Genomic DNA, 22,034 nt, shown 5'->3' with positions numbered 1-22,034 from the left:
TCAGAATACCTACATAGCCGTGGCTTCCTCATGCGTGCATTTAGAAATTCATTCGTCTGACTTAAATCGATCACTTCAGAATTATTTTCCTGTATTCAGATGCCGTGTTCCAGGAGCTGTGTTTTGTGAGGGAATCCCCACTCCCATGGAGTGTGTGTGTACAACTCCAAATATTTTAAGAAACTTAAAGTATCGTAGGCATGAAAGTATAGTGGACGAGATATAAATAAAGAAGAACTTTATATATTATTGAACTAAAGTAACTTATTTACATGGAAGACTTTTCCCACTGCATCTTTTTGGGAGGTATCCCTCCGTGTCTGTCAGAGAAGTCTTATCAACTGTCAGAGGCACAGGGAACATGTCAGTGATCTCCCATGTGAGATATCCTGTTTTGAATTCAATTCAAAATGATGGTTGGATTAAAGGAATTGGATAAATGGGATAAATGAGTTTTTCATTTGAAGAATATCTGTTACTAAAGTTTCTTGGTAGAGCTCGCAAGAGCTGTCATTAATTAAAAAAAAAAAAAAAAAGGATAAAAAGAGGTGAATCAAGAGATCAGTTGAGGAACAGAAGTTTTTCTGACCAACTACCCAAGACTTCACATGCTTATTTGTGTAGTGAGCAGATGATGACAGGATGGGCCATCGTGCAGAGGGCAGGCTGCACTTGGAGCTGCTGCGGCCCTGGGGTTGAGGTCCCCCGTTCCCACCACGCACACACTCAGTGAGCGCAGCATGCAGACCAGGGCTGTGCCAGGCTGGTGAGCTTTGGCATTTTGACAGGTGGACATGGAGGACTACAGTGAAACTTTTCATAATGAGGAAGAAGTTGTTCCCTCCTTTTCTGTGAGCTTAACATTTTTTGACCTTGGAATAACAAACCTAAACTTAATATTTAAAAGTAAGTACTTAGTTGTTTACACACGCACACACATAAAAAACTTGCCCTGGTTTGTGTATATACTTTTTAAAATTTAAAAAAAAAGAAAAAATAGGAAACTTATATACTGTTAATTATTTATCTGAGGAATAATGTATTTATTCTTTGCCTGTCTCTAGATAACTCGAGGGCCCTGATTATATTCTTGGTGTTCTTGATTGTTGTGACATCAATTGCTTTACTACTGGTTCTGTATAAAATCTATGACCTTCATCAAAAAAAGCTTAGGTAAGCTTCGTGTTTCTCTCCCTTTCTTAACAAATATTTTGCTTTTCTTTTCTGTTTCTCAACAATATTTCACAAGCAGTAGTTCGGAAGTGTTAAGGTCTCTAATTTCACTAATCCTTGGCACAGTCATCCATTCATCTTCTCATCCTTTCAAAAGAAACTCAGAAACCCTCTCGTCTTGTCTGGCAATGCAAATACAGTGAGAGAGAATTAAAATCTCCCTGGTGTGCCTTTTTATCTGAAACATGGAGGGTTTAATCTGCTAGAAGAAAATGCCTCTCACTATGTGAAAAATATTCGCAAGTTATCTGGAATACCTCTCCTAAATGATTTCAATTAAAAGTATTGGAAATGATACACAGTTTCTTGGGACTGTTTTGAAATTGGATTCACCCATGTCAGAGAAATTGTTTATTACAGCCATCTCTGGGTTGAGTTGACAGGTCTGTAGGATGGTGTATTGGGACAGGACAGCTATTGCCTTCCCTTAGTACTGTGCTAGAACACCAGGCTGACTGCTGCTTCTGCTGTGAGGGGTGCTGTGCAACATGTGAGAGGACATTTACTGCTGGCACGGAAGGAGGAGTTAGAACAGTTTCTTCAGAAATCTCTCAGCCTTCAAGCCACAGTAAAACCAGGGAATTCATCTCTGCTAGATCCTCTCATGTTTTCTTTTTCCAGTAGGAGGACAGGGAGCTGCTCTTCCCCAGACTCAAACTTTTCTAATACAAGAATCAAAATCAATTTTCACTATATGACTCCAGGGAGGTTGAGTTGTTCTGTGTTATTTTAGTACTTAAACTTAATTTTCTTATTATTTAATTTTACATTTTGCATATGTGTAAGTTTTCTGACACATGTTTAACAAGAGGAACAAAGGTGGTGTGAGAAGTCACTCCAGTCAATAAATTAAAGATGTTACCTACTGGTGATAAGGACAGAATTGTGCAAGCTGTAACACTTTGTGATGCAGCTCCCTTGTTTCTCCCCCTTCTAAGTGCTCAATGCAGGACAACAGAGATCCTGACCACATCTGCCCAGGGGCTGTCAGACTCAACTGTAGCATTCTTGTTTTAAAGTGAGCTTGTAATGCTGTCTGTTGGTTACTGAAAAGCCTTGGTGTTCTTGTGCAAAACTGCATTTATTTAACCTGTTATCAGATATGTGTCATACCAGTCAAAGCTTTTACAGATTCTTTTGCCTCTTACAGCAATTCTTCTGAAGTCATCAGCCTTGTAGGTGGTGAGTATCTTTACATAACAGATGGAAATAAAATAAGTCAGATCTCTTACTGCCAATTTTGAAATGTTTGCATTCTAGGTTATAAATGTAGTTTGCAAATATTAGCATGATATAACGTAATTCAGGGAAATTTAGGAAAAAAAAAAAAACTTGAGTGTTTTTGGTACATTGAAATACTGAATTTCAAATATGTTTCAAAAGTATTTATACTTAAATGAACTAAAAGTTTATTGGTTTGAAACACTCTTATTTATTATTTCATTGAAAAAACAATTGTCTCTGACAACGGTCATCACCTTTGTAACCCTGAAAGCAACTTCAGAGTCAAATATTGCTTCATCTAGAGTTTTCCTTCCCAATTTACCTTCTTTAAAGCAAGGATTTTAACATGAAGCAGTACTTTATCACTGTAAATTTTTTAAGGCTTTCAAATTCCGGAGACTGAAACTAGACAGTGCGTGCAACCTTTTGTACAGGATTTCAAAGCTTATGAGGAAGACGAAATCAGTGACTACTAGAGATCTTCAAGAAAAAATCATGTATTGCATTTAAGCACAGAAAAATTGATTATTATAGGCCACTCCTAAAGTAATGCCTCCTATATGTTTTCATGGAAACAACAGATATAAGGAGTACAATAACACTTTGAGAGGGCAAATTCTCAGCTACAAAGTACTGTTTTTCAACACTGTCACTACAACTGGATGTGCGTTTTAATCAGTAAAGAACAAGAGCCTGCATGCTGCACCAGTGGAGGTGACACACTATTGCTCTTACCACTGCTGAAATGCTCCACCTGCTGCCTTTCTGTGCTCGCATCCACTGTTCAATCTCCAGAAATGTTCAGCAAGTGTCACTGAATGTCATTGGGTGCCATTGTTCCCCTAAGGCGGAATTCAGTGATACATCTTTGCTTCAAACACATTTCCATGTCAGATGCCATTTTGTCAGACTGCCCCTCTGCTGCCATCTGTCACACAGCAACAGCATGTTGCTGGAATATTGGTAGGAAGGTCCAACCTCTACTGCCATACCACCATCATCCACCTCTGACATCGTGGGCCAACACTGTGAAATGAGAGGCATTACTTTCAGGGCAGCCCTTGTATTAAATGGGACATTATACAATATTGATACTCAAATCCATTTGTTCCGACTCATTGCTTAAAGAAATCTCTGAAGCAGAAGTGAAAAAATATATTTAGAGATGTTAAGCCTTGTCATTCATTGTCATTAAACATAATATTACAGATTATTACAACGGAATCTGATGGAGAATATGTCAGAGAAAATTAGGAAAAATAGGCAACATGTCTTGTAATATTTCAAGAGAAATGTTAACAGGCTGTTTATACAGTAATTCAATTTACCATTGCCAATAAAGAATTAGAACACTCACGTAACTACGGTGGGTGTTTGGGCAGTCTGTTGCACTGACCCAGGTGTTACAACCGCCACTTTGTAGAAGGGCGCTGCTCAGGCAGGAGCCCCGCATACGCCCTGCTGGTGCATTCTCAACTCTACAGCAGAGCTAGGCAAGTTCTGTTATTCCTGGGACCTGTTTCCTTGTAGATTGCCTGAGGGACACCAGTTCGTGAAAAATTAACGTGCTCAGTTAAAATAAATGGGTTTGTCCTTTTGTTAATACAGCTGACAGTTTGAGAATCACATTTGCTGAAATGTAATTTGTGTTTTAAGAGCCAGTAAAGATAAATGTTCAACATATTTACACAGTTAAAGATGATGAAAGGCAGCTTTTGAACATAGATCCAATACCTTCAGAGAAATTGTTGGAGACATACAAGAGGAAGATTGCTGATGAAGGAAGACTTTTCTTGGATGAATTTCAGGTTTGTGACTGGCTTGAAATATACCACAGATTTGTGGCCAGGTGGTGGGAAGAATTCTTTTCAAGAGCATTTCTGAAGTATATGCACTGCTTACAAATAAAACCCAAAGAACAGACACCTCAGTGAATTCTCATCAAAGGTCAAATAAGGCTCCAGCTAATTTTTCTACTTACTTCTCCTCATTGCTAGATCATATTACAATTTTTCCTTTTCTTTCTGGAGGTGTTCTTCAGCAAAAGTATAAAATGCATAGTTTAAAAATTATCTAATTCAAAAGTGCTTATCGAGGTAGATTTTCTCTAGTCTCTCTTACTGTGTAGGCTTGGGGATATAAATAATATTGTGGAGATATATAACGAAAGAAAATAAATGTCATGACTGTTATAAATGACAGAAATATATGAAATAGAATTGTATGAAACAGAATGCTGTCTTCCAGATTCTTAGCAGTACCAAATGTCTTCTGTATGTATTTGGTGGTAAACAGAAGCTATTTGAAGTATGTGATTACCAGTTAAATAAACATTGTTATTTACAGAGCATACCAAGAATTTTCACTAAATTTCCAATGAAGGAGGCCAAGAGGAGCCATAATCAGAACAAAAACCGTTACATCGATATTCTTCCATGTGAGTATTTTTACAGTTTTTACGTGGTGTATTAGTACCTCTTTTCTCAGTTCCTTGTGAGAGTATAATTATTTTGTTTCAAATAATTTAAACAGATGATCATAACCGTGTTGAGCTCTCTGAGATTCCAGGAGACCCGGGATCAGACTATATCAACGCAAGTTATATTGATGTGAGTGAGTTTTACATGTACAAAATTATAGGCCTTACTGAAGAAATTTTGAGCCTGTGCATTTCATGTGTTAAACAGCTTTGAAGATGTCCTCATGTGTTTGTTCCATTTTTACAATGTATTTGAGATTATTGGACTGTTGCATATGGAATTCATTTTTAAAGTTACAAATCTTATTGGTCATGCTTTTTTCTTTTTTTTTAAGTTGAATAACATTGTACATTTTAATAGGGCTTCAAAGAACCAAGAAAATATATTGCTGCACAAGGTAAGTTTAACCTTAAGTTTTCTGTTTTATTCTTTCAATCACTTTTTTTTAGGGAGTAGTCACAAAGTAAACTTAAAGTAAATTTAAGGAGGAATTGAAAGTTTGACATTTTAAAATTTAATGAGAAAATGCTTCCAGTAAGTTTTAGCTTAGAGAATTTTGTGATGGTGAACAAATAATATGTTAGAGGTAGACTTCTGATGATGCATAACTTTACAGCAGGAGTTTTCACATTTCACAGCCATGTATTGAAAATGTATGAACATTTTAAAATGTAGCATAATGGCAGCAGCCCTTGTAAAAGCAAGTCTGTGGCTGTTATTTGCACGATATCTGTTTAGCTTTTCAGACTGCAGGGCTAACATCAAGGCAGCTTTTGAGTAGCTGTACTCTGAAAAAATGCCTTGAAATATCACAGTCACAGAATCGTAGGGGTTGGAATGGTCCCATGGAGATCATTGAGTCCAACGCTCTGCTAAAGCAGGTTCCCTACAGCAGGTTGCACAGGAAAGCATCTAGGAGGGTTCTCCAGCGAAGGAGGCTCCACAACCTCCCTGGACACAATTCCAGTGCCATATAACCCTCACAGTAAAGAAATTTTCTGCCGCTAGGTCCCAAGGATGAAACTACGGATGATTTCTGGAGAATGATCTGGGAACAGAAAGCAACAATTATTGTCATGGTTACTCGCTGTGAGGAAGGAAACAGGGTGAGAAATGCCCATCCATCCATCTGTCCATCTGTCCATCCATCCATCCTTCTTTTGTCTGAAAACAAAATGGGTTGCTATGCTGTGGTGAATTACATTTTCTTCTTAAGTCCTCTGTTTTCATTTTTTGTTGTTCTGGCTTTGTCAAAACCTATGTTGGATAGCATGCCAAACCAGTGTTTCCATATGGAATTATCACTTATCAGAAAACGTCACTTTATTTACAGCTGTAAGTAGTAAAGGGTGGGCTTCCAAGTAAAGCCCAGAAAAGGGCTTGAGGTAGAATTCTGGCTTTTTGTAGACTTGGCAAAAAATGTATGATTTGCATTTTCCCCTGTCTAGGCTCTACTGATATTCTGCCAATGCCCTCAGTTAATAATATTTTTTGTATCTACTATCTTTTCCCTTCCGTTCATTGGGAAAGTTGGATGCTTCTGGCTTGCTTATGTTCCTTACTCCACATAGAGCAGGGAAGGTAACATGAGGAGTTTTGATAGCTTTTAAAGATTAAAATGTTGGCAGCATGCAGGTTTAAAGCATTTCTGAGTTGTTTTATCAGCAAGCATGAGCAAAGTTCCTCCCTGGAGGCTGAAAAAGACGCCGTAGAATTAGCAACAAACTTCTCTACAGCTTTCAGGCAACAGCCACAAGGTCTGCATGGAGGTATTCACATTGTCACCTAGTATATGAGATTTTTTCCCACTTTCTGTTTCAAGTTAAATTCCATAGATATTTGGAATTGTTTGGCAGTGACATCCTAAGCACTGACTGCCTTTTCAGGGGAGAACAAGACCTATAAGGAATTGGAAAACGATATGAAGTTATTGTCTATTTTAAATCAGACTTTGTTCTAGCTCTCTGCTGTCTGCCATTTTGCAGTCATTCTGCTCACCAATTAACTTCATATCTTCATAGAACAAGTGTGCCCAGTACTGGCCATCAATGGAGAATGGCTCTGCAACATATGGAGACATTATTGTGAAGATCAATGAAAGTAAAATGTGTCCAGACTATATAATTCAGAAACTACACATCACAAATGTAAGTCGATTTAGGAGCATAAGGCTGAATGGGGGTCAGTCTGTAGGTATTGTTAAGAGATTATTTATAGCATGAGAAGAGTTAAGTAGCAATGGAAGATGCTTTGCTTATGTTTCCCAAGCAACATTTTGTTTAAAAGAGAACTTGACAGATGTGGGTGTCATTTCTTTCAGGAAATGTGAGTTAGATATGTATTTCCCAACTTAAAAAACTATTTTTCATAGTATCTGGACTGTGTTTAAGGGGAATCTGTTAACATGTTAAGCATGGAAAACTTAATACTTCGTGATTTTCTTATAACTTGTTCCTTAATACAGAAACTGTATAGGCATCTCAGCATTATCTTTTGCTGTATCAATGTGACTCATAGGACATTGTTACCTAACTCCATGATAATTGTACAGTAGTTGCAAAATTTGAGTGATCTCAATATAAATATAAACATTTTAAAATTACCATCTACCTATGTGAAGAGTCAGTAAGTATGGTTAACTGCTCTCTCTTTACACATCTGAAATACATTATTTGCTCTATGAGTAATTGAGGAAAAAAAATTACCATGTTAGGCTAAATGCTTCTCTCATGCTAATAAATTTTAGCAAGGGCAAATGGAACTTAATTCACAGATAAAAGCATTAAAACTCGAAGAGTAATTCTACTGAGATATCTTGAGCAGAAGAATCAAGCAAATCCACCCATCTTGAGTCATTATTTCAGCTGGAAATTCCTCCTCTTCTCTCTCATTACATTGCAATAATGCAGAAATTGCAACTTAGTAAGGTATCATGATGTAAATAATTGCTCTGTGACTAATCTTAAAAGGAAAAAATTGCAACAGGATGAGAACTATGGCTTTACTGTGTCTATTTCTTGTATGGTCTGCAGTTAAATGTATATTATTTTGTTTATATGTTATTATTTTATTTTATTTATTGTTCTTAATCTAAGGTGCCCTCAGCAGACTACTTCTAGGAGACATGAGAGAATTACTAACCGATATCACTTGAAACAAGAAGAGCTATAAACTAAGTTATTCATGAATGGAATGGGGAAACATATTACACCCTGGATCATAGGCTAGCCTGACAATAATACATTTGTAACACTTTGAACCTTTTGCTTGTCCTCTGTTCAAGTCATTGTGAATTCCTGATTCACAGCTCTTGACTGTAATTTTTTTATTAAAAGTGAATATGAAAAATGTTGTAACCTGAGAGGCTGCTGGGAGCCTCACATGACACCAAACTGTCAGAAATTTCTGCTTCAATATTTGATGACTTTTGTCCTTATTTTTCTTTTGCTTTGTGTATCTGCATTTGATTTTGGCTTTTCGTAAACGCACATGCACACACACACACACATATATATATATATATGTAAAGTCATACTTCTCTTTGTCCAGGGAAGAGAAAGAACATCTGGAAGAGATGTCACTCACATTCAGTTCACCAGCTGGCCAGACCATGGCGTTCCTGAGGATCCACATCTCCTTCTCAAACTCCGACGCAGAGTGAATGCTCTCAGCAACTTTTTTAGTGGCCCAATAGTGGTTCATTGCAGGTAAATCATAAAAATTTATAATGATTATGTTATGTTAAATGAATATGAAGTTAAGCTATTCACAGAATGGAGCTAGCAAAAGTCAAAAGTAATTGGCTTATGCCAAATTTTGTGCAATAATTACTTGAGAGGAGGTAGTTAAAGATGCAAAGAAAAGCTTTTTTTTCTGGTGAATCATTCTCTATTCAAATTGACTAAACCTGAGGATATGTAGACTTTTGAAAAGCAGCCAGGTAAATGCTGCACTATTCTGGCTATAAGCACCATGATTGACAGAATTGACCTTACTGTCACTACAAAGCATTTAAAACTCAGACTCATCATTTTTAGTGTTGCAATTAATTTCCAGCGAGAATTGTTTTCACTTTTGCTCTCTTGCTGACTGCTCCTCTCTCAGGGAAGGACTCAGATATGCCTGTTTAATATCTTTCTCGATGATCTGGGTAGGAGAATTAAGAAAACCTTCATTAAGTTTGAAGATAACACCAAACTGGGGGGAAGCGTCGATCTGCCTGAGAGTAGAAAGGTCCTACAGAGAAATCTGGACAGGCTGGATTGCTGGGCTGGGGCCAATTGGATGAGGTTCAACAAGACCTAGTGCTGGGTTCTGCACTTTGAACACAACAACACCATGAAACATGACAGGCAGAATAGCTGCAAAGCTGTGCAGAGGAGGACGTGGAGATGTTAGTCACCAGTTGACTGAACATGAGCTAACAGAGTGTGTCCAGGTGGCCAAGAAGGCTTGTGTCAGAAATAGTGCAGCCAGCAGGAGCAGAGAGGCCTCTGGTGAGGCTATATCTTAAGTGCTGTCTTCAGTTTTGGGCCTCTCACTACAATAAGGACATCAAGGCCCTGGAGCGTGTCCAGAGAAGGGCAACAAAGTTGATGAAGGGTCTGGAACACAAATCTTCTTGGGAATGGCTGAGGGAACACAGGTTGTTCAGTCTGAAGAAAAAGAGGCTTAGGGTGGGACCCTATTGCTCTCTATAACTGCCTGAAAGGAGGTTGTGGCAACGGGGAGATTGCCCTCTTCTCCTGCATAACTAGCAATAGGACAAGTTGTGTCAGGGGAGGTTCTAATTGGATATTAAGAAAAGCTTCTCCCAAAAAGTGATTGAGGAACAGGTTTCCTGGGGAAATGGTGGAGCCACTGTGCCTGAAGGTGTTCAAGAAACATGCAGGTGTAGTACTTATAGGCATAGTTCAGTGGGCAATATTGATAGGAAGTAGACGGTTGGACTAGATGATCTTTGAGGTCTTTTCCAATCTTAGTGATTCTTTGATTCTATGATAACCAAATCCCTTTGCACTTTGCAGTGCTGGAGTTGGGCGCACTGGGACCTATATTGGAATTGATGCTATGTTGGAGGGGCTGGATGCAGAAGGCAGAGTGGATGTTTATGGCTACGTTGTGAAGCTGCGCCGGCAGCGGTGCCTCATGGTTCAAGTAGAGGTATCTTACTAAAGTTCCTTTCACTTAAAGCTCTCTTTTACTAGTTCTTGATCTGTATTTCTCAGAACTGCTCTGCTCAGTTATGGATACTGCTAAAATTCAGGTGAAGACTTTCATACAAAATACAGCTTTGAAAAAGGGTGAGAGAACTTCCAGCAAAGTTTTTTTTTTAGTTTAAATTTAACAAGTTTAGGCTTGCTGAGTTTAGATGCTAGAGAAAGGGGAGAGTTACTTTTTAGATTTGATAATCCAGCTTTTGACATGCAACTCATAAGCGCAAAGAAGCAGAGTTGAACTTGCATAATCAAATAAATTTTGTATTGAAGAAACTGTCTAGCAGGATTTTCAGTTAAGTTGAGAGTACAATGGTAGGCTTAATGGGATGCATGTTTTTAACTTATTTCGTTTTTTCCCCCTGATCTTTCAAATCTTAATTGCATAGTTTTTTATTGATATGGCATTTATTTGCAGGATACCTTTCATCCAACACATTGCGTGCTCCAAAATGTTTAACTTGGAAGCCCCTATGATTTTTTGAATGTAATGGCTGCTTAATTATAATGTTTAATGTTATTACTACTTACAACGTAAGAAATAGTGGTTGGTAGTTGTTTTTAAAATAATGGTATAAATTTGTTTACTCATAATTTCATTTTTAAACTTTTCAAATGGTTAACACCAGTCACAGTACATCCTTATCCATCAAGCACTAGTGGAATACAATCAGTATGGAGAAACAGAGGTCAGCCTCTCAGAACTACATTCCTATCTTAACAATCTGAAAAGAAAAGATCCTCCAAGTGAACCTTCTCTACTTGAGGCAGAATTTCAGGTAAAGAAGCATTGTTTTCTGGTCTCCTAGGCCTTCACTCCCACTTAGGTTTGAAAGTGACTTGCACAATAGCCACAAGAAAGAGATAATATATATAATAGATCACTTCTGTGATAATATTTTTAATAAAGATTAGGGGCATAGGATGATTAGTTGCGTCTGCATGCATATTTTCCATGTTACTGTACTTGTTGGAGTTGGCAATTGTAAGCTATAGTCCAGATGTGACCAAAGTTCATAGAATTGAAGTAAGAATTCAAGGCACAGGGAGATGAGGACAGAATGTGGGTGTTCAGAGGGGACCAAGATACAAGAAACCATTTTTATCTCAAATATAATGTCAAACTTATTTCTTTAGAGACTACCTTCCTACAAGGGATGGCGGACACAGAACACTGGGAATAGAGAGGAAAATAAAAACAAAAATAGGAGTGCCAACACAATTCCATGTAAGTATTTTCTGTGAACCTTCTGAATTTCATCTGTTGTCTTCTTCAAGAAAACCTATTAAATTCTGAACAAACAAGGGCAGTAAATTACCTTACAAAGATGTATTTAAGTAATTTTCTCAAGATTGTAAAATTAGAAACTTCCCCTTGTGATTCGAAGAAGAAATGATTTGTTAAAAATATGAATTTTGGGGAGTGATTTATTTCAAACCAGGTGGTCTTCACTCTGCAATTTTTAGGTGAAAGACTGGCCTTTTTCTGGTTGCCGTTTCCATTAAAATATCAGGAACCTGCTGTCTTTTCTGATGGTGAAAATGAAGAACTTGAACTTGGTGACTGACAAGCTAGTGAAGGATGACAGGCACTAAGCTTCAAATAGCAGGTTGCTCTCTTACATATAGGGCAAAACTTTGTTCAGTATTTGGATGCAGTGTGCCCCAAAATGTCTGTGGCTCACTTAGGAATTGCGCTGGGAAGAGGAAGCCTGACAGGTGGAAACCTGGAGGAGCTTTTCTCAAATCCTGAGTTCTCCAAGGTTGACCTCTGGCATTACCCAAGGTGCAGAAGCTCATAGTGCTCTTCTATCAAACACCCTTTTTCTGATGCCTCTGGCTTTCTGCCAGGAAGGACACTGCTGGCCATAACGTGTTTTGCAAGGGCTTTTCAGAATCAGTACCCAGTTTCCTGACCCTCCTCTACTAGTCAGAGTGACAAATGTACATCTGGTAGCAAGATCCCAAATTCAGAAATGGATACAGTTCAGAGTGAGTAGATAAACTTCTTTCCTGTGCTCAGCTCCGAGAATAAAGCAAACAAACCATAAAGGAACCCAAGCCACCATGTGTGTGGCCACCTTCACCAGTGATAAAACAGTAGCTGGGATTCCCTGGAGGTGGCAGGAGGGTGATGACACAGAGGGTCAGCCCTGCTCAAATACTGTTATATGAGCAGCAGTGTGGTGTAACTGTGACTCTGTCTCATGCAGATGACTTTAACCGAGTGCCAATCAGGAATGAAGAGGAACAAAGTAAGGAGGGCGAACACGATTCAGAGGACTCCTCAGATGAGGAGAGTGACTGTGAAGAATCAAGCAAATACATTAATGCTTCCTTCATAACTGTATGTATATAGAGGGTCCTCTGTAAGTAACTCACAAGGAAGATTTGATTGGCAAATCAACTTTTAATTTTAGTAATAAAAATATTCTAAACTTTGCTACAACATACTTATCCATATTAATATTTTCTCTACAAGTGAAATGTGATTGTTATTCACATATACAAAACTGTGCTAGTAAAGTTTGGACTATCAGCTTTACGGTGACATATTTACCCCCAAGGAAGAGAGCCATTATCTGTCACTTACGAAAATAATGGATGTTATGCAATTAGTAGGTAAATTAGATTTATCTGGATTCTTTAAAATGTGACACTGTTACATTTCTATTTCTACACTGTTTCTATTAAGTGTAAACTTAGTTTTACTCTTGGTAGGTTAATGTGAACTTGTGGCATACTAACTCTGTTGCAATAGTGTAAACTTTATTTATTATTGATCTAATTAAACAGTTCTATCGAATTCAATATTTGTTTTAGCCCTGAAAAAATATGCTTTGTAGGTAATGGCACTGTGAGACCTCACTCACTGTAGCATGCATGCATCTTGTTGTCAATCTGGAAGTAACACTTTGGAATTCATACTGTGATTTTGCTGTCATTTGACTCTGTAATTCTTGCAAAGTTGTTGCCTGCTGTGATGGGCGTATTTTCCCAATGACCAAAAGAGATAATTAATTTAGTGCTCTTTAAATGACAATGAGTTCTGTTGCATGGCAGTCACATTTGAAATGAATTTAAGGGAAAAAATATTTTACATTTCTTTTGTAGGGTTACTGGGGTCCAAAAGCTATGATTGCAACGCAAGGACCACTGCAGGAAACTATCTCTGACTTCTGGCAAATGGTATTCCAAAGAAAAGTCAAAGTCATTGTTATGCTGACAGAGCTGAAACAAGGGGATGAGGTAAGGGCGACATTTTCTCATATTAAAGGTCATCTGTATATAAAGAAAATACTGACCTGCACTCTCTTATTCTCTTCTACTTGGAAGAGAACGCATTCTGTAAGTGAACGTGGAAGATAAAATATAAAGAAGTTTATACAGTAAGCACTAACTTGTATTTTTATCTATTTTAGGAACTCTGTGCACAGTACTGGGGAGAAGGAAGACAAACATACGATGGCATAGAAGTTCAAATGACAGATGTCAACTCTTGTCCTAGCTACACCATACGCGCATTTGATGTCACACATCTGAAGGTAGAAGTTTCTTTGCAAATTACGAAAGGGCGTTTTACATTTGTTCTTCTAATTATAGTTCTAGCCCAAAGAGAGAGTAGGGGCAGTTCCCACCACTTACACCTTCTGCTGTAAAAAATTGAAGTATTTTTGTCTTCTAGACCAGCTGCTAATTACACTAAATGTGACAAATTGCCTCAGATTTACCATTTAGCTCATTGCCAAGAGAGTGGTAGCAGAGTCCCAGGAGGTCAGTTATCTTTTGTACTTTGAGCAAAGCTTGGTCCTCTCCCTACCTCATAATTACATAAAGGCAGAGCTCATATCACAATGTACTTCCCCAGGAATGTAAGTTTTCTTTTGTGTATCAGCTGCAATGGATGTACTGCTACATGAACCTTTTCTTTCAGCCTGACCATTAACTACAACTCCACTGCTGTTTTGCAGAGGAAAGAAACACAGAAGGTGTATCAGTATCAATATCACAAGTGGAATGGATTGGATGTTCCCGAAGACCCCAAAGATTTAGTTGATATGATTCTAAGCCTTAAACAAAAAGTGCCAGCCAGAGCAGCCTCTGAGGACAACAGGAACAGCCGCACTGTCCCACTTGTCATCCACTGCTGGTGGGTCTCGACTCAACACATATTTTAACCTGCCTCTGAGGCTTGGGTATGCTTCGTAACCACAATTTTGTGGTAGCTACCTTTTCCCACAAGCCTTTCTGTGGTTTGAGGGAGAGACTCAGCTATCCTTAGGATGTTCTTTTCAGCTCAGAATTGACCTTTTTGATTGCAGTACTGTAAGATAAGTGCACTTCTCTTCAACAAGCCTGTATGGGGTAGGTGATTAGAGCTAGCTGCTTTTGCCTGATATGTGTATTTTGAGAAGTGCTAGCTCAGAGTGCTCTTATAGTGAAATAATAGTGAGGATCCAGCAGAGTATTTAGTTTATCCCAGTGCATAAGTTGGCTTTTTTAGGACCATTTCTAGAAATAAAATAACCTTGCATACTATCTTAAAAGGAAGATAATTACGCTAATCATTGCTGAGCCTGTAAGTCTGTTACTTCTAATTTCTCTCTGATATATTAAATGGCCACATTAATTCAAGATATAATCTAAATAAGCTATGTCTTGTGTGTATCCTACAAATATCCTTAATTGTCACAATTTCTGTCCAGTAAAACACCTTTCAGATAGGTAATTCATTGTATAGACTTTGAAATAAAGTTATTGTTTAATTAAGAAATCTTACTGATTTTACATTTTAAGAAGGTGCATTTTCTTTTAGTGATGGATCGCAGCAGACTGGTGTGTTTTGTGCTTTGATGACCCTCTTGGAAAGTGCAGAAACTGAAGAAGTAATAGATGTTTTCCAAGTAGTAAAAGCTCTTCGTCGCAGCAGGCTGGGAGTGGTCTCTACCTTTGTAAGTAAATCCTGTGAAATAACAGGACTAATCACAAGGTTTCTCATCAGTCAAATATCCTCCTAACCATATGTGTTGTTTCTGCATAGGGAACACTAATTACAATCAGAATATGAACAGCCACTTACCACTACTTTAGAACTGGCCATTACTGATAAAAATAAAGCAGTCTATGCTGTAATTGTAGCAGCAGTCCAAAGCTGGAATTGTAGAACAGATTACGGAAGGATGCATGTTGTACAATTACAAATAGCATAAACTGGTGTTTCTGCAGCTGCTCAAAGGACATGCAGGTACAGCGTCCTTTGGCTGAGTGGTTAGGGGGCTAACTCCATTGCACAGATTAGGAGCCACCAACTTAGTTACTTTAAATCACTCGAGAGGTTTTGGATCTCTGTGGCATTTGCTGCTTTACTAACAAACCAAATGGTTTTGTCAGTATGTTGCAGACTATAGATAACTCTTCCAGAGTCTTCACAGTACAAGTTGTTTAATGCTTAGATACTCTGAAGAATGTGCTTTGGTGACTTCGCTTTGTAAAGCGAGAGTGCAATGCTTGGTGCATCTGATAAAGGCAGCTGCAGAGACATTACGTACACATGAAATTGGAATATACCATAGAACCACTGTCCTCTCTGCCAGAAGCTGTGGAATCTGCTTCATATATGGTCCTGCACATCCAGCTATGTGCTACATTTCTAAAATTTTAAAGAAGTAAGAATGAGATAACCTGTGGGCTCTGTGCATTCCATTCATACTATCCTCTTCTCTTTGTATTTAAGGAACATTACCAATTTCTGTATGACACCATTGCTTGTACCTATCCTGCCCAGAATGGACAAATAAAGACCAGCCAGCAGGAAGATAAGGTTGAATTTTGCAACGAAGTAGAGAAAAAAGATCAGGAAACTGATTTGATCACTATTGACCTTACTCCATCAACTCCAGAGGCAAATGATGCTCCTGAATGTTGCGATGATTTTAAGGCTGCAGACACAAATAAGGGGACAGAAAGTTCTACAAATGGGCCCACAACTCCAGTTTTAACTTAGAAAATTTTTTGGTATTTTCATACCAAACAAATCTTAACCACAGTAAGAAACTTATGATTTTTTTCCCCCTCCCTTTTGGAGAACATTTATATCGGATTTTCAAAGGTACAAATTTAAAGCAATACTTGAAACTTCTAAAGAGTGACAAAGAACTGTGAAAGTTAAATTTTTTGTAGATTTGCGTCTAATGCTTCAAAAGCCTCCTCACTATCTTTATACTTTTCCATTTTAAAATATGTACAGTGTAATACTATATTCTTATTTTGAGCAGTGGGAAGTTTTTTTCTTCAATTCTCTAAGAAGGAGAAAAGCAACTCAACGCACCATGGCAAGCATGTTGCTAACGCAGCTCTGTGTTCAAAGCTTTTAGCAAGTAGAGCAACATAATGGGTAAGCATGCCTCCTATCATTTCAGGACTGCTGGCTAAGAATTGCTTTAATAATACTCTGAGGAACTTGTGGGACTTTGCCAAAGAATTCAAGAGGATAACATTTACATTTGTGTGCCAAGATTCTGACCCTCTATCCTCCCAAATCAATGTGGAACAGAAGTTTTGCATTTCTCTATCTTGCCTCAAGATGTCCTTGTTGCTCCACAAAAATTCATCTGCAATTTCAATATTAGACTCGAAGAAGGGTTTGAGATTTAAATGACTGCAACACTTCTGACAGAAAACGCATTCTGTTTATTCTTAGAGATGGAAATGCTTGCACATTTATTTCTTATGCTTATATCCTGTGATTTGAAGAGAATACTTCCACAAATGCACATGACTTGTTTTCAGAGCTGGAAAATACTTACATGCTTTTCTCCAAAGTGTAGATTTTTATTAGTACAGGGATTTTATTTTATTTTTGAGATTTTATATGTTATAGCTATGATAATTTTACTGTTTCTTGCTGCATTCTAGCAACTTAGTTAACAAAGTGGTAATTGTTTTCTTCTGTTGAAGTCTCTAAACTGGCCATTTTCTTCTAAAGGCCCAAAATCTTGTTCTATCCAACATGTGGATTTAAAAAAAAGCAACAAATTTCATTAGGAAAAGACACCATTAAATTCTTATGAAACTGTATGAGCCTGGGTATGTGTCATGATTCTCTCATTACAGATGAACAAAGCTGATTTTCTTCTGCTGAAAGTCATTAAAGAAACTGTCGCTCAACAGATGTAGTGCCACTTCACTTATCAGTGCATGTTCATAAATTCTCCTTCAAAACAAAATTGAAAATGTCTGGAGAGCTATGTAAACAACTGCGGGGGACCATTAGGTCAGGGACTGAACCAGGAATTGAGCAACTGGTGAAAGGACATGGCCAGCCCTGGGAGCACAGGTGCAAGCAATTCATCCAGGGTCCACCCCTCCCAAACCTCACTGATGGGCCAGCAGCCAGAGAGAAAGCATCTCTACTCGGAGATCACCTTTTTTGGGAGTTTTCAGTGAGCTCTGATCCTCGGAAAGGCATAAACTATTCCTTCTTTGTTACAGATTGTGATCAATACCTTCCTCTGCTGATCCGAAATGTGTTCAAAAGGCAGTTCTATCTGCCGCCTATCTTTACAACAGTGTACACTGTCACACTGCTTTGGTTAAAACATTAGTTTAATTTTGCTGCTAATATAGATCAAATAATTCATTCACAATTATCAGCTCGATTAAGTGCATCCTTGACAGTTTTGCTTAAGTAAGTGGCTGCAATCACAGAGGCAGTGGATTCTTCTCAGCAATGATCCGAATTCTCTTTCCAGCCAGCTCTGTGCGAAATCATTAACAAAGCTCTGGGGGCTTCTGTAATGGCAGGTCTTGAGGAATGCTTCTGGAGATCAAATGAGAAAAAAAAAGAAGCCTGAGACACTGATCTACTCACTGCGGATCATTGGGTGACAGAGAATACTTCATTTCTGTTTCTTTTTCTAAGATCTGGTTGACATAGAGCCTCTCTGGCTATTTCAGGCAGTATCTGAGTGCACAGACAGAGATCTACCTTATTTGTAGGAATAACTGCAAATATTTCCCAAATCTTCATCCTGTGTAACTCTGGAGATACTCATTCATATTGGTTCCTTGAAAAACTGTTTGTGAGCCCTTCCAGCAACACTGGGGCTGTAAGCATTCTGGAGCATTTCATTTTCATTTGGAAGCTGTTTCCTAGGAGGATTCTAATTCTTCTCTTGGCTACAGGAAAAATATCAGAAGTTTTCTTTGAGCCGATTTTAGCACTTAGGATCACATTCTTTGTTTTGGAGAGCAAACCTCAGAATGTGGATTTTTTTAAAAAAGTGCACAAAGAGTTGAAGATCGATTTGTGAATGCATTTTCAGTGAAGAATTCCAAATGGTGTGAAATTCTGCTGTATGCATGTTCTCACTAGGCACCAAGACAGGGAAACAGAGCCTTACATTAAAACTGTCCCCACATGCTGAGTGGAAATGTCTTTCAGAGTATAATTCCTGGAGGGTAAACTGAGCTCTTGGCTTTTAATTATTTTCAAATTAAATAATGCTTCACACAATTAAATCTCGCAAAATCCCAATGTGACAATTGAGAGAGCCTGTCTTAATACAGTTTAGAAGTTCTGATTGTTTGCAAGATCTTGCTGTGCATACACCAGGGTTGTATTTTTTTTGCCTTCTGTGCTGTCACCCGAGTTTCAGAAGTCCACCAGATGGTGACACAGTCTTTGTAGAGGAGTATTCATACGCTGGGACACTGCTTACAAACTCATAGGGGTAAGCTATGGGCATATCTGCAAGTCTTCCAGGAACCCGGTGAAGTGTATTACAGGTGGGGCACAAAGCGCAAACTAACAAGCTCTGCTCATAGGAAACTGACCTGACTTTGTTAAAGCACAACTTCATTGTAGTGGGCTGGATACCTGGTACAGCTCAAACCTGAGAAACAGTCAGGCAAAGTATGATGGAAAACTGTTGATTTTCTCAGGTAGAGCTTAGCTGCACAAAAACTGGTAATTGCTGCCTCCAACTAAAAGTTAGTTGTTGTTCAAAAGTATTTTATAATCTGAAATCTAGGCTAAGAATAAGTAAGTGACAGGTGTGCTGGGAGACAAGTGAAGCTAATCAAGGACTGATGTGACCAAAGGGGTTAGATTTCTGCTCAATTTACAGTCTAGAAGGTGATAGAAAAGTGGAAGAATGGTGATGCTATGTTAGTGAAGCCATGTGTGGGAAGATGTCAGAGAGGAAGGGTCCCTGAGCTTTCACAAGCTTCTGTTTGCCGAGGTGAGTACAATGGGATGAGTCATGCATTCTCTTTAGTTTAGCTTTTTATGTTTCTTGTGCCCTGTAATGAACAAAGTAGTTACAGTATAACCTTTCGCAGAGGCTCTATGTTATGACTAACAACTACAGCACAATTTTTGAGATGGATGTTACCCAACACAGAAATATCAGTCCACTGAGTGTGGGACGCTGGCTCAGGGCATGGTGGTTGGGGGCCACCTCTGAGGGGATCACAGAAACCCAATTGCTTGGGTATGTATGAAAAGAAGTGTGTCTGGCACATCCCAGAGTTTCATCTAAGAGCTACGAAAGAAAGTGAAATGCTAACAATTTGGCCCATTTGTTTGTGTGAGATGACAGAGAGGGTAAGAATGAGAAGTTGCTCAAGACAGGTGTTTCATTAAGTTGGAAATTATATCCTTTTTAAAACTTTCCTCAGAAAAGCTCTCCAGTAGCAATGCTTATCTCTCACACAAGGCATCTTGCTTTTGTACAGGCTCAGTGTTTTTTGACTCTGTACATTCCCCATATTGCCTCTGAAAGAATATCAGAAATTCCCCAAGGGCTCTGCACAGCTGTGCCACAGCCATTTTTCCATACATAGAGCAACAGTTTGCGAAGACCCAGAGTGCTGTGCTGATTTCTGATCACTTTCAAGGGAAACCAAACCAAAAGGAACTTTTTAGTCACAGTACAGTGCACTTCTGTATGCATCAGCTCTACTTCAGAAAAACATAAGGCTTCTGAGGAAATATGGGACCCAATACATTATAAACATATTGTACAGTATACATAAAAAGGTTTATACAAATGTTTCATAAGTTGATCTTTCAGTGCAAATGAAAGCAAGACGACAACTTCTAAACTAAGTAAGCTTGCTTTGGACCACTTTTAGCATTCAGCATCATGTTTTTTGTTCTGGAGAGCATCCCTCCTGGCTGCCTGCCTGTGCCTCAGCCTGCTGCATTTTCCTAGCCTACCCACCAGGCTGTGCTGGAATTCCTCAAACACCTTTTGCTCTGTTCAGAGCAGCTCAATTTCAAATCTGAAGTGTACATGCTGTAACTGAACCGTCTTAGCCTGCCCTGTTTGGTTGTGGATGTTGTTAATTGCTTTAAAGTAGGATTGCGTTCCCAACACAGAATTCAGTGAATTGTTGATTTGGTAACTCCTCAGGCTGAAAAAGAAAGTAGGAAAGAAAGCAGCGAAATAGTGTCTCTCTACTAATTTCTCTGTGGAGCAATACAGCACAGAGACAATACTGAATTGTGTGACTGTTGAACTTTGGAACAGTGGTTCTCTAAAGTGACTTTCCAAAAACTTAACCAGAGGTGAGGTGCAATAGGCTGCATGCATGCAGAGTAAATCAGTATTTGCATCAGCATCTACCAAGAAATCAGTTCTCCTTATGCTGCAATGTAAGTCATCTTTCGTGATCTTCAACTGCAAAGAAATATGGTTAAAAAAATGATGATAGTAAATTTTCACTCAAAATTGAAGTTCTTGCCAAACGCAGGCATTTGGCCAGATGTGTTAGCTTCGATTTGAAACAACAACAACAACAACAACAAAAAAAAAAACAGAAAATGAATCATTTTTCATCCAATTTTACTGACATTAACATCATTTTGGGAACAACCATATCTTATTCTAACTTTAGCACTGACTTCAGTTTTACTCTCATCTTATATGAAATATTTAAATGTATTCTTTTTAATGTATCATTTTGTCATTGAAAGCACTTGAAGACTAAAACAGCTCAGTATCATTAAAAGTATTTCCGTTTTCCATGCTGATTTTTAATATGTTTTCTATTCAGCAATAAAATGAAATTCTGACTTCATGTATTGATTCAGGATAAATACTCACTGAACAGGAACTCAATTTCTTAAATGGCATTAATAAATTATTCCATAAGGAGCCGCGTCTCCTTCTCAAGAGAGTGAGTGATTGTCACGATCAGGCGGTGTCTTGCCCCAGCCGCAAAGGAAAGACATTCTTGAGTGTGCTGGGTAGGAGTGTGCAACCCACTTAGCAGCAGACAGCCCCAGTCTGATCCCCCACAGTCCAGTGAGTCAGTCTGCCTTTTTCTTCGGTAGCTCTTGCTTGAATTTCTGAATTGGATATCATTGAATCATTAAAGTTGAAAAAACTGTTGTGATCATCTCATCCAGCCATCAACCCATCACTGCCATACCACTAAACTATTCCACTCAGTGCCACATCTACACCTTCTTTGAATGCCTCCACAGACCATGACACCAGCACCTTGCTGGACAGGCTGTTCCAGTGCCTCACCACTCTTTCAGAGAAGAAACTTTTTACTAATAACCAACCTGAACCTTCCTGACACAACTTGATGCCATTATCTCCCGTCTTATCAGCCTACTGGAATATCCTACCAGAACATTTACATCAGCTTTCTAGGTTTTCTCCCTATTTGTTACATTCATTATTTAATTAACTTGATTAACTCCCAACCCTAGCCCTGCCCTCCCTGTGTTGTGAAACAAGTGCACCCTGCATCTACTCTTCCAATGGCATTACACCTCTTTGGATTTACTGGCTGTGCAAAGTTCATGTACAACTTGGGTTGGCGTGCAGGGGCTGACTTGCTGTCACAGCGTGGTGTTGCTGGA

At 38.5% G+C, this 22,034-nt stretch overlaps 1 protein-coding gene across 1 annotated transcript in view; it reads left to right on the top strand.

Moving 5' to 3' along the window:
- PTPRC (protein tyrosine phosphatase receptor type C) overlaps positions 1–16,157 on the top strand; it is a gene marked incomplete at both ends in the record, with an annotated part of 57,855 nt that extends 41,698 nt beyond the window's left edge. Inside the window, 18 exons of the mRNA XM_079535838.1 lie at positions 1,065–1,173; positions 2,384–2,415; positions 4,150–4,265; positions 4,804–4,894; positions 4,990–5,066; positions 5,298–5,334; positions 5,946–6,043; positions 6,959–7,084; positions 8,487–8,644; positions 9,965–10,100; positions 10,783–10,932; positions 11,291–11,381; positions 12,367–12,500; positions 13,268–13,402; positions 13,576–13,698; positions 14,125–14,303; positions 14,970–15,105; positions 15,888–16,157. Of these exons, the coding sequence (XP_079391964.1) occupies positions 1,065–1,173; positions 2,384–2,415; positions 4,150–4,265; positions 4,804–4,894; positions 4,990–5,066; positions 5,298–5,334; positions 5,946–6,043; positions 6,959–7,084; positions 8,487–8,644; positions 9,965–10,100; positions 10,783–10,932; positions 11,291–11,381; positions 12,367–12,500; positions 13,268–13,402; positions 13,576–13,698; positions 14,125–14,303; positions 14,970–15,105; positions 15,888–16,157 (2,198 nt within the window). The remainder of the gene's footprint in view (positions 1–1,064; positions 1,174–2,383; positions 2,416–4,149; positions 4,266–4,803; positions 4,895–4,989; positions 5,067–5,297; positions 5,335–5,945; positions 6,044–6,958; positions 7,085–8,486; positions 8,645–9,964; positions 10,101–10,782; positions 10,933–11,290; positions 11,382–12,366; positions 12,501–13,267; positions 13,403–13,575; positions 13,699–14,124; positions 14,304–14,969; positions 15,106–15,887) is intronic.
- Between the last annotated feature and the right edge of the window lie 5,877 nt (positions 16,158–22,034).

This window comes from Tetrao urogallus (genome assembly GCF_951394365.1).
Source record: "Tetrao urogallus genome assembly, chromosome: 5".
In the NCBI taxonomy this organism is placed as follows: domain Eukaryota; kingdom Metazoa; phylum Chordata; class Aves; order Galliformes; family Phasianidae; genus Tetrao; species Tetrao urogallus.
The sequence above is the reverse complement of the archived record's forward strand: the minus strand, read 5'-3'. Positions and strand labels throughout refer to the sequence as shown.